The sequence below is a fragment of the Haliotis cracherodii genome, unplaced genomic scaffold (genome assembly GCF_022045235.1).
Source record: "Haliotis cracherodii isolate W230 unplaced genomic scaffold, xgHalCrac1.p SCAF_1, whole genome shotgun sequence".
Taxonomy (NCBI): domain Eukaryota; kingdom Metazoa; phylum Mollusca; class Gastropoda; order Lepetellida; family Haliotidae; genus Haliotis; species Haliotis cracherodii.
Window position 1 is genome coordinate 12,803,490 of NW_027266264.1, and position 13,246 is coordinate 12,816,735.

General features: G+C 38.7%; 1 protein-coding gene across 1 annotated transcript in view; it reads left to right on the plus strand.

The window, feature by feature from the left end:
* LOC139472896 (dyslexia-associated protein KIAA0319-like protein) overlaps positions 1 to 13,246 on the plus strand; it is a 93,132-nt gene that overhangs the window by 23,720 nt on the left and 56,166 nt on the right. Inside the window, exons 4-6 of the mRNA XM_071255362.1 lie at positions 9,381 to 9,626; positions 12,203 to 12,237; positions 12,444 to 12,504. Of these exons, the coding sequence (XP_071111463.1) occupies positions 9,381 to 9,626; positions 12,203 to 12,237; positions 12,444 to 12,504 (342 nt within the window). The remainder of the gene's footprint in view (positions 1 to 9,380; positions 9,627 to 12,202; positions 12,238 to 12,443; positions 12,505 to 13,246) is intronic.

The window sequence follows — 13,246 nt, forward strand, 5'->3', positions numbered from 1 at the left end:
GACTGAGTTGAATTTATTTGATAACAAGACTATTATTAGTATTAACATGATCAAGAAGAAAAGGCTACTTTACTTACTTCTGTATGACTAGATTGACTGCAATGTTAGGACAAAATAAAGCATTTTCCCATTTTGCCTGCCACAGACACTTAGTTTTGTATCTGAGCTAAATCCCCGGTTATTGAAAGTGCTGGTGGCGTGGAGCATGGTGATGGAGGAGATTCCGATGAGGCTGCGTCGACTGCATACCTGCCATGTCCCAGTGGCTTACGTGAGCCATGTTCCATGCATTCCAAATGTCAAGTGTCCACCCTAACTGTAGTTGTAAGATTTCCCTTGATCAGACATTCCAGTCATGTGGCCACTTCTGCTCACGTAAAGTCTCCTTGGCCCCTGCACCTCTCATACACTGCTGTCAGGAGACTTGCAGATGCAAGAAAGTCTCACAATATTGAATAGAATCAGACCAATTTTGTTCACTGATTTACAACAGCAGAGACAATAATGCTTTTTTTCAATGTTTATGTAATTTCTTAAAATCCCCTTGAAATATAATAAACTATAAACACTGATGCTGATACTAACATGTTTATTAAACATATTTTATGTCAAACATATATTTATTTCCTTTTGCAAAACTTAGGGTAGTCTCATATATAAATGTGGAAAGGAATTTTTCTGACATAAGATTGATATTTAGGCACAAAATTTGATATTTTCTTACTCCAGCCCTTGCTATATTTTTAAGTCTTGCACATCTAGTGCTTATTTCAGGGTTTGAAGAAAAGGATGTCTCATATTGTCCAGTTTTTGTTTAATTTACCCTTTGAACACTTAAAATTCACAACAATAGTTTGATAGTTTTCTCAGAAACCTCTTGAAATATTATAAACTAAGAACATTTATTGTTTATGGGAGTATTTCTTGTCATTTATGACAACTTGAGTGCTAGCAGAAAATGTGTAGTGCCTGTGACAGTGATAAGTACCAGCCGTGCTGTTTGCCTAATGTCAAGATGCTCAAGGTATCCTGAGGCCAAAAGATAAAGACTTATGTTTCTGACTTTTTGGTTTAATCTTAATTGATGAGATGGTGCAAATTCGAGTATTTTTACATTTTATTTTTCAGCAAAGCATACTAACATGGTTTAAATTGTGTAAACAGGTTTAGAGATTGTTAACATTGTGCTTTCCGGTTGGTAGATTAGAGTTATCTGCCCTTTGGTTAAATGCCCAGGCAACGATGCATGCACGGTTTGACATGAACACAAGACTATTCAAACTAATGAAAATGAAGATGTTACAATTAATGTCATACCTGTGAATTCATTCATCTGATAATATCAATGAATCTGAAGTTTCACCTCTGACATTGTATCACATTTATCAGGTTGTCGGGTTGAAGAAACATGATAATAACATCGAAAGGCTGGGAGGTATATGAGAAACAAGACTCAATCTAATTACCAGGACATGAGGAGTATGGTTTGATTTTCTTCAGTGGGTCAACATGGCCTATGAGCAATGTCAAGTCTCTCCTAATTAGGGATTCCCACAAATCCATTTAAACGTCTCATATTTCAGAAGTTTATTGATTTTCATCAATTCTGAAATCATATGGAAATAACGATGTTTCCTATGACAACAAATATGTTTATGTTGACCCAGTTGTTCTGTGAAGGAAAACAAGACGAAATCCCAGATGTGGCCAAGGAGGTTTTACCATAACCACCTGACGTCTCCGCTAGTCAATGGGGCTCTGGTATACTCGAGATCTGATCTCATAATCAATAAGACCTGTTGTCCAACCCTGCACCACAGTTACAGCATCCTTAGGGCTGAATGGGAACATGTAGAACCGAGCTGATTTATGACCAGCGGCCCCATCTGTCAGTGTAATTGTGTTATGACTGTTTTCAATTTTGGTGATATGCTTGGCTTTTGAAGTCTTTTTGTTCTATGTCATGCTAATGGAGTTTTAATATTTGCAGTGTGCATAGCTGCTTTAAAGGCGCAAGGTCTTGCATTTCAAGTAAATTATTTGCTACTGGATTTTGAAAATCAAATTTTGATATATGGTAGGTTTACTTGTCAGAAGTAACAGAGTATTCCCTTCACAGGTATCAGCTAAAATTAGATTGGCATTGAATTCCAGGTAGTTCTGTTATGACACCAAAATAAGCTTCAGTTTCTTTTTGAAACTTTCTTTGAACCTGGTATTGCATCTTTAATATTTTCTTGAACTTATTTATCAAAAGATTCCATCGTCAAAAACAATTTGTTTTGAATTTCAGTGATATTTACATATTTAATTGTGACAACCCAGTACCAGTACCCATGAAGATCTGGGGTATAATAGGTCTTCAGCAACCCTTGCTTGTCGTAAGGGGCAACTAACGGGATTGGGTGGTCAGGCTTGCTTGATGCATGTCATCGTACCCCAATTGCACTGGATTGTCTGGTCCAGAGTCGATTGTATCCAGACCGCCATCATGTAGCTGGAATATTCTGAGTGCTGAATTAAACAACAAACATACAAACAACATTGCAAAAAGTGTGTATTGTGTTTAAGCTTTCATGTTTTCCTATTCAGTCCGGTGTGGGAATGTCAGTGATAAATGATCTGTTACATTGCCTCATTAGGGTTTCGTCTAGGCCATGGGGGGTGGTCAGGTAGCCTAGGGGTTAAAGCGTTCGCTCGTCACGCTGAAGACCCAGGTTCGATTCCCGACATGGGTACAATGTGTGAAGCCCATTTCTGGTGTCCCCCGCCGTGATATTGCTGGAATATTGCTAAAAGCGGCGTAAAACCAACCTTACTCACTCACTCACTAGGCCATGGAAACTGTCCAGTGTCACTGCTGAGTTTGAGATACAACCTCAATTTTCAGAGCACGTGTTACATGAGTTCTTAGTCTACAAGATATTGATATGAAAATAACTTCAACTAAAATGATTCTATTTCAGCCTTGAAGAGATTAGAAATGTACTTTATTGTCAACATCATGAACATTCTGTTCGTTGAAAGCAAGGATGCCAGTCCTTTGGGTGATTTTGTAGGCACTACAAGTGACAGAAAAAATATCCTTAGGCGTAATATGTATAAAAAGTGTGTCAAATAAACAGGACCTCTATGTTATGTGAATCCTTGGTCCATCCATCTTTCAATTATTATTTTTTGTGGTCATATAATTGCATCATTTCTTATGAGTTATGACAAAATATAAGAGAATGTTGTTTCATTATTGATATTTCTGCCATAACAGTTTGGAAGCTCGTGAATAAAACACAACACAGACATGATAGATGTATTTTGCTGGAATCCTTATTGAATTACGCAACATCAACAGAATTGCAATGGCCTACATTCAAGTGATGCAGAGTTATGCCCCTTATATATATTTATGTTTACTGGGCATCTGCAGTGTTTTGACATTAGAGAGGAAATTCAGATTTTGTGTTAGGGTGATTTACAGGTTCTGCATAACATGAGTAATTTAATACATCATACAAATGAGTTATACCATGTATAAGGCAGGTCAGATATGAACCAGTGTTTTGTTTGCTCATGGATAGAGAAGCATGCTCACTATCATAAACATGTTTATTGAGGTCTGTTCAAAATCATTAAAATGGTTCTTTTCCTACCATGTCTATGCAAAACAAAACCTTCAACAACATTCAGCACCAGGGGTCCGGAAACCGTTATATGCGCCGGACATGTCCGATTGGGAATCTCAAATGTCCGGTTTAAAATATTGCTTACTGGACATTTAAATTTTTCTGCCCGGACATTTTATGCAAATGTCCGATTGGGATTTTAAATTTTCCGGACCCCTGTTCAGCACTGTCTGCTTTTTATGTACCGGGTAGTCAAATCTTTACGATCAGTTTGAACCCTTGAGGTAGGGAGTTCTTTATTCTACCACTGTGTAATTCTCTAGATTATAGGTAGACCCAGTGTAGCATAACCACAATTCTCACATATTGTTCACTTTGCTCTTTTCAACTTTGAGCATAAAAATAATTGGGGAGTATAGATGTTTAGTGTCTTTACGATAATAGATAAGATTTATGAGATTGGAGATTTTTTATTACAGTGTCATGTATTGTACAACGTAAAAATATAACATGTTATTTATGCAATAAAATATGCACTATCCAGACTGGTAAAGTCTTTCAAGAGACCTCTTAAACATGAATGTTGTTTTTTTCGGGATAATTTTCTTGTATTAATAATATTGCACAAGGAATGAATGTGGTCAATGAAGTTGCACGTCTAAACTTACTTTGTTCATTAGCCAGTTTCTTATTAGTGAGTGAGTGAGTGAGTGAGGTTTTACGCCGCTTTTAGCAATATTCCAGTAATATCACGGCGGGGGACACCAGAAATGGGCTTCACATATTGTACCCATGTCGGGAATCGAACCTGGGTCTTCGGTGTAACAAGTGAACACTTTAACCATTATGCTACCCGACTGTCTAAGTTTCTTATCAACTTTCAACCCGTGACTCTACTCTACGATTAAGAATGTCTGTGTACGCTTTACTGGGTATCGACAGCAGAGTCATGCCTCTGTGACTCAGTGGGTCAAAAGAGTCAGATGAGACCATCATTCCTTTTCCTTGGCAATACAGTGTTATTAAGATGGTAGGGCTGGGACGGGTAACTCGGGTACTCGGGTCGGGTGGGTCGTGAGTAGGACGAACAGTACTACCTGGACCCCAGGTGGTCACGTGATATATTGTTTAATGACAAAAACTCACTAGAGCTCAGTGGTTACACTACAAGTCACTTATGTTAGCATTTCTTTATGATGATGCACACATTCCTTTTGACTTGTATACTGTAAAACAGGAAATTAATGCGAGCAGAATATTAATGCAAAAAATGCGTGTGACGGAAGGTCGTATTAATGTTATGCTCATTAATTTTGTACCATCAAAATAAGGAAACAATCAACAAACAAAATAAATCACTTCAGTATTATTTACTAGTATTACATAAAAAAACAATGATATCAGATCATTACAAGTTGATAGCAGCCACTGACAACAATCAGTCACAAAGGTAATAGATAAATAAATTACTAGACAAAATAACAAAGTCACCTACACAAAGTGAAGTTGAATAGTGGTCAGTTCACATCCTGTCAAGTAGCCCAGATTGGCGCCAGCCATGAATTATCCCATCAGTGTCCGTTACAAGCTTGTCAAGAGCAGACACGAGCCAACGTGCATGAATGGGTTTCATGACACTAATACACTGATCTCATGTTTCAAAGGGCCAAACGTATATACTAGTACCAACAGACTGTCAACTAAAACAACACTAACACAATGATAGCTGCAAGGAAAGCATTCTCACGCTTGGCCATCAATTAGCTTAAATAATATTAAAATAAGGAAGGAATCTCACACTGAAAAAACATGGACAGGGGATTTAATGTGCACAGTTATTTTATTTATTCATGTCTACTCACAGTTCCTGCTCAAAATGTCATTTATTTACATAGGTTACATTAATTAAAATAACAGAACATAAATCCAGCGCATAAATTTTTTAGGAAAGGGTATGGGCACTCGCATTTTTAAAATGCGCATTTATGTCTAAAATCAAGAGCTCGCATTATTTACATGTCGCATTAAATTCCTGTTTTACAGTATGTTTGAGTAAAGATAAAGCTTCAGTCAACTTTAGTGTATGCATGATTTGATCGTTTCATAAGAGACCATATATCTTTTATATAGTCTCTGGTTTCATACATGTATGTAAACAGTTTTTGCCAGCGCTACAGTTAAACTATTCCCAATTAGACATTGTGTTCCCAACTCTTGAGACCTACAGTGGGTACCTGTGTAGGGTCGGGTAGCCAGGTAGTAAATTTGGATTCATCCCAGCCCTATAAGATGGTATGCTTTGTTCTGGTGCAACAGGGTTTTTTGCAGTTGTCAGGGGAAATGTTATCAATACCTGTAGCAATAGCTTTGTTCCTTCGTTGTTGCAAAACAGCTGTCTCCACTTCTGTGAATGGTTTCAGATTACATGTATTCAGTATAGAAACATGAGAAATGTTAACATCTCACTCCAGCTCTTTCTGTCATGGTAGCTGATCAATAACATCTTGGTGGAAATCTTTATCAAACGTTGAGTGTGGAGTATCAGATGTGTAGGAGTTTTCCAATGCTGTAAAACTTGTTCGTTGTCAGTGACAATATTGTCTTTTTCATTTTCAGTAGAATTTCCTCTTTTCTGTCGTTGTCTAATCCCATTTTTCCACATGTCCCTGAAAAATCTTTACTTTTTATGTATAAGCTGTTTTGCTTGATACGTTCTTGTTTCACGATTTGTTATCTTGATTTTAGAAAGTTTTTTTCATGCCTATCTTTTCAATTCTGAGTGAGTGAGTATGGTTTTAAGCCGCTTTTAGCAATATTCCAGCAATATCAAGGGGGGTGGGAGGGGGTGGGGGGGCGACACCAGAAATGGGCTTCACACATTGTGCCCATGTCGGGAATCGAACCCGGATCTTCGGCGTGACGAGCGAACGCTTTAACCAATAGGCTACCCGACCACCCCCTTTTAAATTCTGAATTTCCTTTAACTGACAGTGACCTTTTCTCATTGTCGCAAGCAATGTCCCATTCATTCTGCAACTCATCTGCCCAATATTGTTTATAGCCTGACATGTTTCTTCTGTACAGTTCTCCCCATTCCCTGTTTTTTTCAGTTTTTATTCCTTTTCTTCTGTGGATCTAAAACAGAACAGAATTTGTATTCAGTAATTTGAGTTTCAAAGTACATCAATGCCACACGTTGCAGATACAGGCAGATGAATCTGATGCTGTTGATCCCCACTTTAACACCCTAGTATTGCATGCTGGGACAGCTGAGAGTTTCGCTGCTGCATTATTGGTCTCCTTCAGTTATTGCACCTGTGACTAGTGTTAGGTATTAATAGAGAAAATAGAGGATCACATTAAAATGGATGGTCTGTTGATGAGAAATCTTTTATTGCCGTTTGATTTCTTTTGGTAAACACACGTTCATTAAAACGAACTGGATTGATGAAACCATATGTTATCTGCAATAATGAAAGACAGCAAATTATTCTTGGGGACCCATATGTTGTTGTCCACCAGCTTTGGAAGAGAAGAGAGATGGCACCTGTTGACACAGAAACTAGGTGATTTAGTGGAGATGAATGGTTAGTTCTCCGGGGGATACCGGGTTAGGATTAGTGCTCAGGAACCTATGGTGGTCATAAAAGGCCACTGAATGAATCAGGTGGTCAGACTTGGTGACTTTGGTGATAACATGTCACAGTCTCCTGATGGCGTGGATTGTTGCTCAACAAATGGAGTGTCTGATCCTGACTTGATTTTTACAGGCCGCATAATATATATAACATGGCCGATTTCAGCCAGGTCCAGATATTGGTTCTTGTGATTCAGTCAAGTAAACCAACTTGAACAAGGCATTGCTTTTGGTTGGTCCTTCTTTGTTTCTAAGATAAACAGAGTTGTGTAAATGGAAAATACTGCTGTGGTGTATAAGGCCAACAATTAATAGGTACTTGGGCTGGAGAGAATGTAGAGGATAGCCAATAGGGGATGAGGGATTATCCAGCGTTAGAAATTGGCACTAGTCCTGTAGTCCTGGCCAAACTGCCCAGTACTTAAGGTATCATAAGGACTAGTAGAAATTTCCCATTTTTAAGGGTTTTGCATTATGTTATCATTATGGGGACTAGTAGACTAAACATGTTAGTTTCTACTGCTGGTATCTGTCCTGAGTGAATGAATGGTTTGTCTCAAGATATAAGCAAGTTAAAGAGACAGCACATATATAATGATGATTTCCATCATTGAACCAAGCTTCTTTGATAACCAAACTCCTTATTGGCAGTACAGACGTCATTGTTAAAATGTAGTGATGATGTCATCATAGTAATAATCTCATAGCATGTCTCTGTTGACATATCAACATTGTTAGCTACTGGACATGGTGTTCAAATGGACAGGATGGGCATACAGTTTAGCCCTCACCCTTCACTCCTGGATCACTCCTGGATCACTCCTGGCTCACTCTTTGTTCACTCCTGGCTCACTCCTGGCTCACTCCTGTCTCACTCTTTGTTTACTCCTGGCTCACTCTTTGTTCACTCCTGGCTCACTCCTGGCTCACTCCTGTCTCACTCTTTGTTTACTCCTGACTCACTCTTTGTTTACTCCTGGCTCACTCTTTGTTTACTCTTGGCTCACTCCTGGCTCACTCTCTGTTCACTCCTGGGTCACTCCTGGCTCACTCTTGGGTCACTCTTGGGTCACTCCTGGCTCACACCTGGCTCACTCCTGGCTCACTCTTTGTTCACTCCTGGCTCATTCCTGGCTCACTCTTTGTAAACTCCTGGCTCACTCTTTGTTCACTCCTGGGTCACTCCTGGGTCACTCTTGGGTCACTCCTGGCTCACTCTTTGTTTACTCCTGGATCACTCCTGGATCACTCCTGGATCACTCCTGGGTCACTCATGGGTCATTCATGGGTCGCTCCTGGTTCACGCTAATAAACTCACACAAATTGAAAGTTATTTATTTAGTAATTCAGTTTACTTCTAACCAAGTATCAACTTGTACCAAAGATTTTATCCTGTCTTTGAGAAGAATGATGTGGCAGGATCACGAGGGGTACATGGGATTTTATGCCTCCCACGTTTGGTTTTATACCCCTCGTGATCCTGCTACAACAAATTTATCTTACCAACATGTTTTACAATGACAATGTAAAAGAATTCAAACAAATTCAAAATTGATAGAAAACAGCTGTTCGCTTGAGCTGAGGTTAGCTTGTGCTATGTCATGTGACTTCCATTGACTTGAAAAAAGCATGTGATTTTTTACTTTGAAGCGGGGCAGAGATTTAGTCTGCCTTTTAGAATCCATGTGCAGCCTAACTTGCTCATGGCGGGGTATAAGTGATTTGTTCCCCGGTTGAGAAATTTATTCCCCTCCAAGGCGGGATACATAGTACTTTATCACGATCACGTGGACCAATCAGATCTCAGCATTTTGACGTGGATGTATGATAAGGACTATTATTAGGTGTGCCTCTGACATTGTATAAGCCCAAAAGAAGTCTTTTCTGATTTTGGCTTTCAGAACTTGTAGACTGAAGAATGGGAATTTAGGTAGCCCAGTTTTTAAGGTGTTTGCTCATCACACCGAAAACCCAAGTTCAATGCCCAGTGTTTGTAGAATGTATTCATGAATGTATCATGAATTCTTTTGTTTTCCCAGCTGTGATATTGCTCCAATATTGTTAAGGTGTAAAAAGTTCCCTCATTGTAGACTGAGGTATTAACTATTGACTCCTTTTTTCAGAGTACACCAGCAGCAGCATCAGCAGCAGCAGCATCAGCAGCAGCAGCACAACGCCACCATCACTGCATCAGCAAACATCGTGTGAGTTCGGGATCGTGGGCGAATGTATGCATGAACACGAGGAGTGTGTACTGCGGGAGGGCTCCAAGTCTCGCATGGGGCTTTGTAAGTGTGAGCAGGACTACCATCGGGACGACAGCTTCAATTGTGTGCCGGCTGACCTGGTCCCTGGGAACAAGCCTAAAGGTAACCATGTTTCTTTGCCATACTTACCAGTATTGTTTGGCTAGTCTTAATTGTGCAATATTTGCAGTATTTATAAACAAAATACATTGTGTTGTGTGACATGTACTCATGAACTCTATGGAGATTCCGGGTTAGAATTGGTCTCCTGCAGCCTATGCTGGTCATAAGAGGTGACCAAATTAAATGTGTGGTCAGACTCGATGACTTGGTTGATTGTGTGTTATCATATGGCGTGGATCAATGCTCACAATTTCAGTCACTGGATTGTCTGGTCCAGATTTGATTATTTACAGGCTGCCGTCATATAGCTGGAATATTGCTGTGTTGTGTTAAACAACAAAGAAACAATTTACTCGAGAGTGGTACCCTGATATGCTATCATTTAGTGCTGAAGGAACCTAAAACTTACGTCACCTATAACTTGCAAAATATAATGTAAAACGTATTGTAATGGAAGTCAATACAGTGTTCATGGTATATCAAGCTATTGGTTTACTCGAATCCTTGGAGGCACCAGGGACTGATGGATTTTACTGATAGAGTAAAATAACTCAAGGACATTATTGTAAAGATTGGTCTAAATTTGATCGTGAAAGTGTAATATGAAGTACTGAATAATGTGAAATGTAAACTTACTGCTTCAAGTAAAAGTGAAACAATCAAACTAGTGACTGAAAATAGAATCTGTCTTATAATTGGCCTCACTTGCGCTTTACCCTACAATGTTATTAATAGCTTTGATAAACAGAAAATGAAAGCAGAGTAAAGAATAGAGGCTTCCACCAATGGCTCATTTGTGTTGATTTGACTGGTCAAGCTAAATAATTTACTGACTATCATTATCAATCACTGGATTGTCTGGTCCAGACTCCAATTTACAGGATGACATCATATAGCTGGAATATTCATAAGTGCACCCTTAAACAACAAACACAATTTCTGACTCACAATTAACCATCACCACCCAGATCCACCTTAATGGATAAAATTTGCTTTTTAAAAACTGTTATTTGAAGTCCTGGTATCTACAATGGTTCCCTTTCCATATGCTAAATATCATAATGATTGGAGAATTGACAAAATCTGCAGAATGCAAGATTGTTTACCATCACGATTTATGACATTTTTAAATGAAGTGTTATAATTGTGAAGTGAAAGAGTTATGCCCCTTTTATCATTGCTCAGACTATGGAGGCTCTATGTTACAATATAAACTAAACTAGGTTAATGGCATGTAACTTTTGTTTGAATTTTGAGCATTTATGTCTGTTTTATTTCATTTTTGATAAACTAAAGAATATACTTTGTATGTGTTATGGTTAGAGTATAAGGCCAAACAATATAATGTCTTGCTTCTCGTCACTGAACAAACCTAAAAATCCTACATAAGTCCCTTTTCTTGTGATGCTGAATTCGGTTCTAGTTCCAAGGTTGTACTTTTTATGCACCCCATCATGATGGTCAACAATGCCATTGTTGCTATTGCTGCTGCTGCTGCAAGTTTTGAAGCAGTGGAGGGAATGTTTTGGTAGAATTGTGAATTCGGTTGGAATGGCTGGGAAATTAATATCTGAATAATTATATGATGCATTATATAATATGATGAGAAGCAAGATTTTTTTAATATGAACTTATATATAGCTTTAGGTGATGAGTCACTAACTGCTGACAGTCTGATTTTATGAGATTCGTATTCTTGCATTCCTTGTTATGCATCAGCCTCCCATCATCTGTTAACAATGATGAATATTCACCGTAGAGGGTCTGACCAGAGGGTGGAAAGTTCTATCCCCTTGCCACATCATGCTAAAACACGTTAAAAAGATGGTACTTGTTGTTACCCTGCCTTGGGCCCAACATTAAGGGGCTAAAACAAGGACTGGTTGGCTAGGGAGTCAGTATGCTGTGTCTGAGTGGGGTATTCATGGTTAAACTGCGGCATGGTGTTTTAGCATGTTTAGTGATACTGGCATAAGTCTAGACCAGTACAAGCAGCCACACACACACGTGCATGGATGTTGCTGTACAAGTGAAATAAGCTTCAGCGTGAAGTTAATCCCTTGACACCTGTCCTTATCATCAATTACCTTACCGTATTTTCTTGAGTATAGTGCGCACCCATGTATAATGCGCACCCCCCTCTAGCGGATTCAGTATTTTGGAGAAAAAAATTCGAATGTGAAGCGCAGAAAAAACTTACACCATAGATCTACCCCTTCAGCAAATTCCGGTAAACGAACGGGTGATGAGAAACTTCATCAGTACACATTCAAAATTTGAGATAAAAAATCACCAGACATGTTTATTTACCGTTTAAATTGTATTTTTTGTTCTGCTAGGCATTGTTTTACATCCAGGGATTAAGATTACCTTGTGTATTTTCTCGTAAACTAAGCCGGAATAGCTATCAGCTGTACACACGTTTTCTTGGAATCTACCGGTGATACTCAAGAAAATACGCTACTCTATTTATCATAACCAGCAAGATGGCCAAAACACAGTTGTCCGTGTGAAGCAAAAACTAATTCTATTGTGGTACTTTAAAAGATACTTCATGTCCATCTAATGTGTTTCAGATAAAAAGACATCCGACGAGAACACTGATGCACCAGTAAGTAGTTCTAATTAATTTAAAAAAATAGAAATGTGTGAAAGGAAAATGTTCTGATTATTTTAGCTCTCTTGCAAAGAGATTAATAAATATCCAACAAATAGATTATTTCGCATCAGTTAATTATTCCCCATATGTTGATTTAGATATTGGTTTGAATGTGAAAATGTGTCTGTCCTGTTTAACATGAGTCCTCTATCCCCCAGACTGGGACCACAAAGGCCCCGACTAGTGGAGAGGAGAAGTCAGGGGACGGTGGAAAGAAAGGTGGGTGGAGAGATGTGTTACAGTAGCTCTTACCAGGCCCCTTGGACATTGAGGGACAGTATACGTCCCCTGTATGCACGCTTGTCATGAAATGCATTAATATTTATCAGAACAACCTCCGTTTAGTTGTTGTTTTCCACATTCTGCTAACCAGGTGGGTTCAGTTATCACAGAAGCACATAACATCATCCACTGTATCATGACATTCCAGAGAAACATCATGTCTGTCTCACAGCCAGAGTAGGTATAGGGAGAGAGTTCCTTAGTACATTACCGATAAATTTTGTATTTTACAGTGTTGATAAACATTAAGTGCAAGTTTGAAAAAAATCCCTGCAAATCTGAAAACACATGATGTTTATCACTTAATTTGGACCTATTTCCAACAAGTGTCTTGTAGTCTTCTGCCAAGACAGTGAATGCCTAGGGACAGACCCCCTTAAACTCCAAAATATTGGGACATTTTAAAAATAATGGGGTCGCTGTCAATGACAACGTTACTCATACTCAATCGACTCATGATATACAGATTTTTCTCATGTTTTATACTTAGACAGCATCTCAGAGAGTTTGTCTTGGAATGAAATTGTAACCAAACGAAATCTAGAGCCACCTTTGTTGGAAATTTGTGTGTTTATATTTCTCAGTGTCATGGGGCCAGATTCGATTTAGTCTCTGAAATTCAGTTGCTATTGTTATCCGTTGAGTATATATAAGTTGTTGGCTTTGTGGCTGAAGAGTC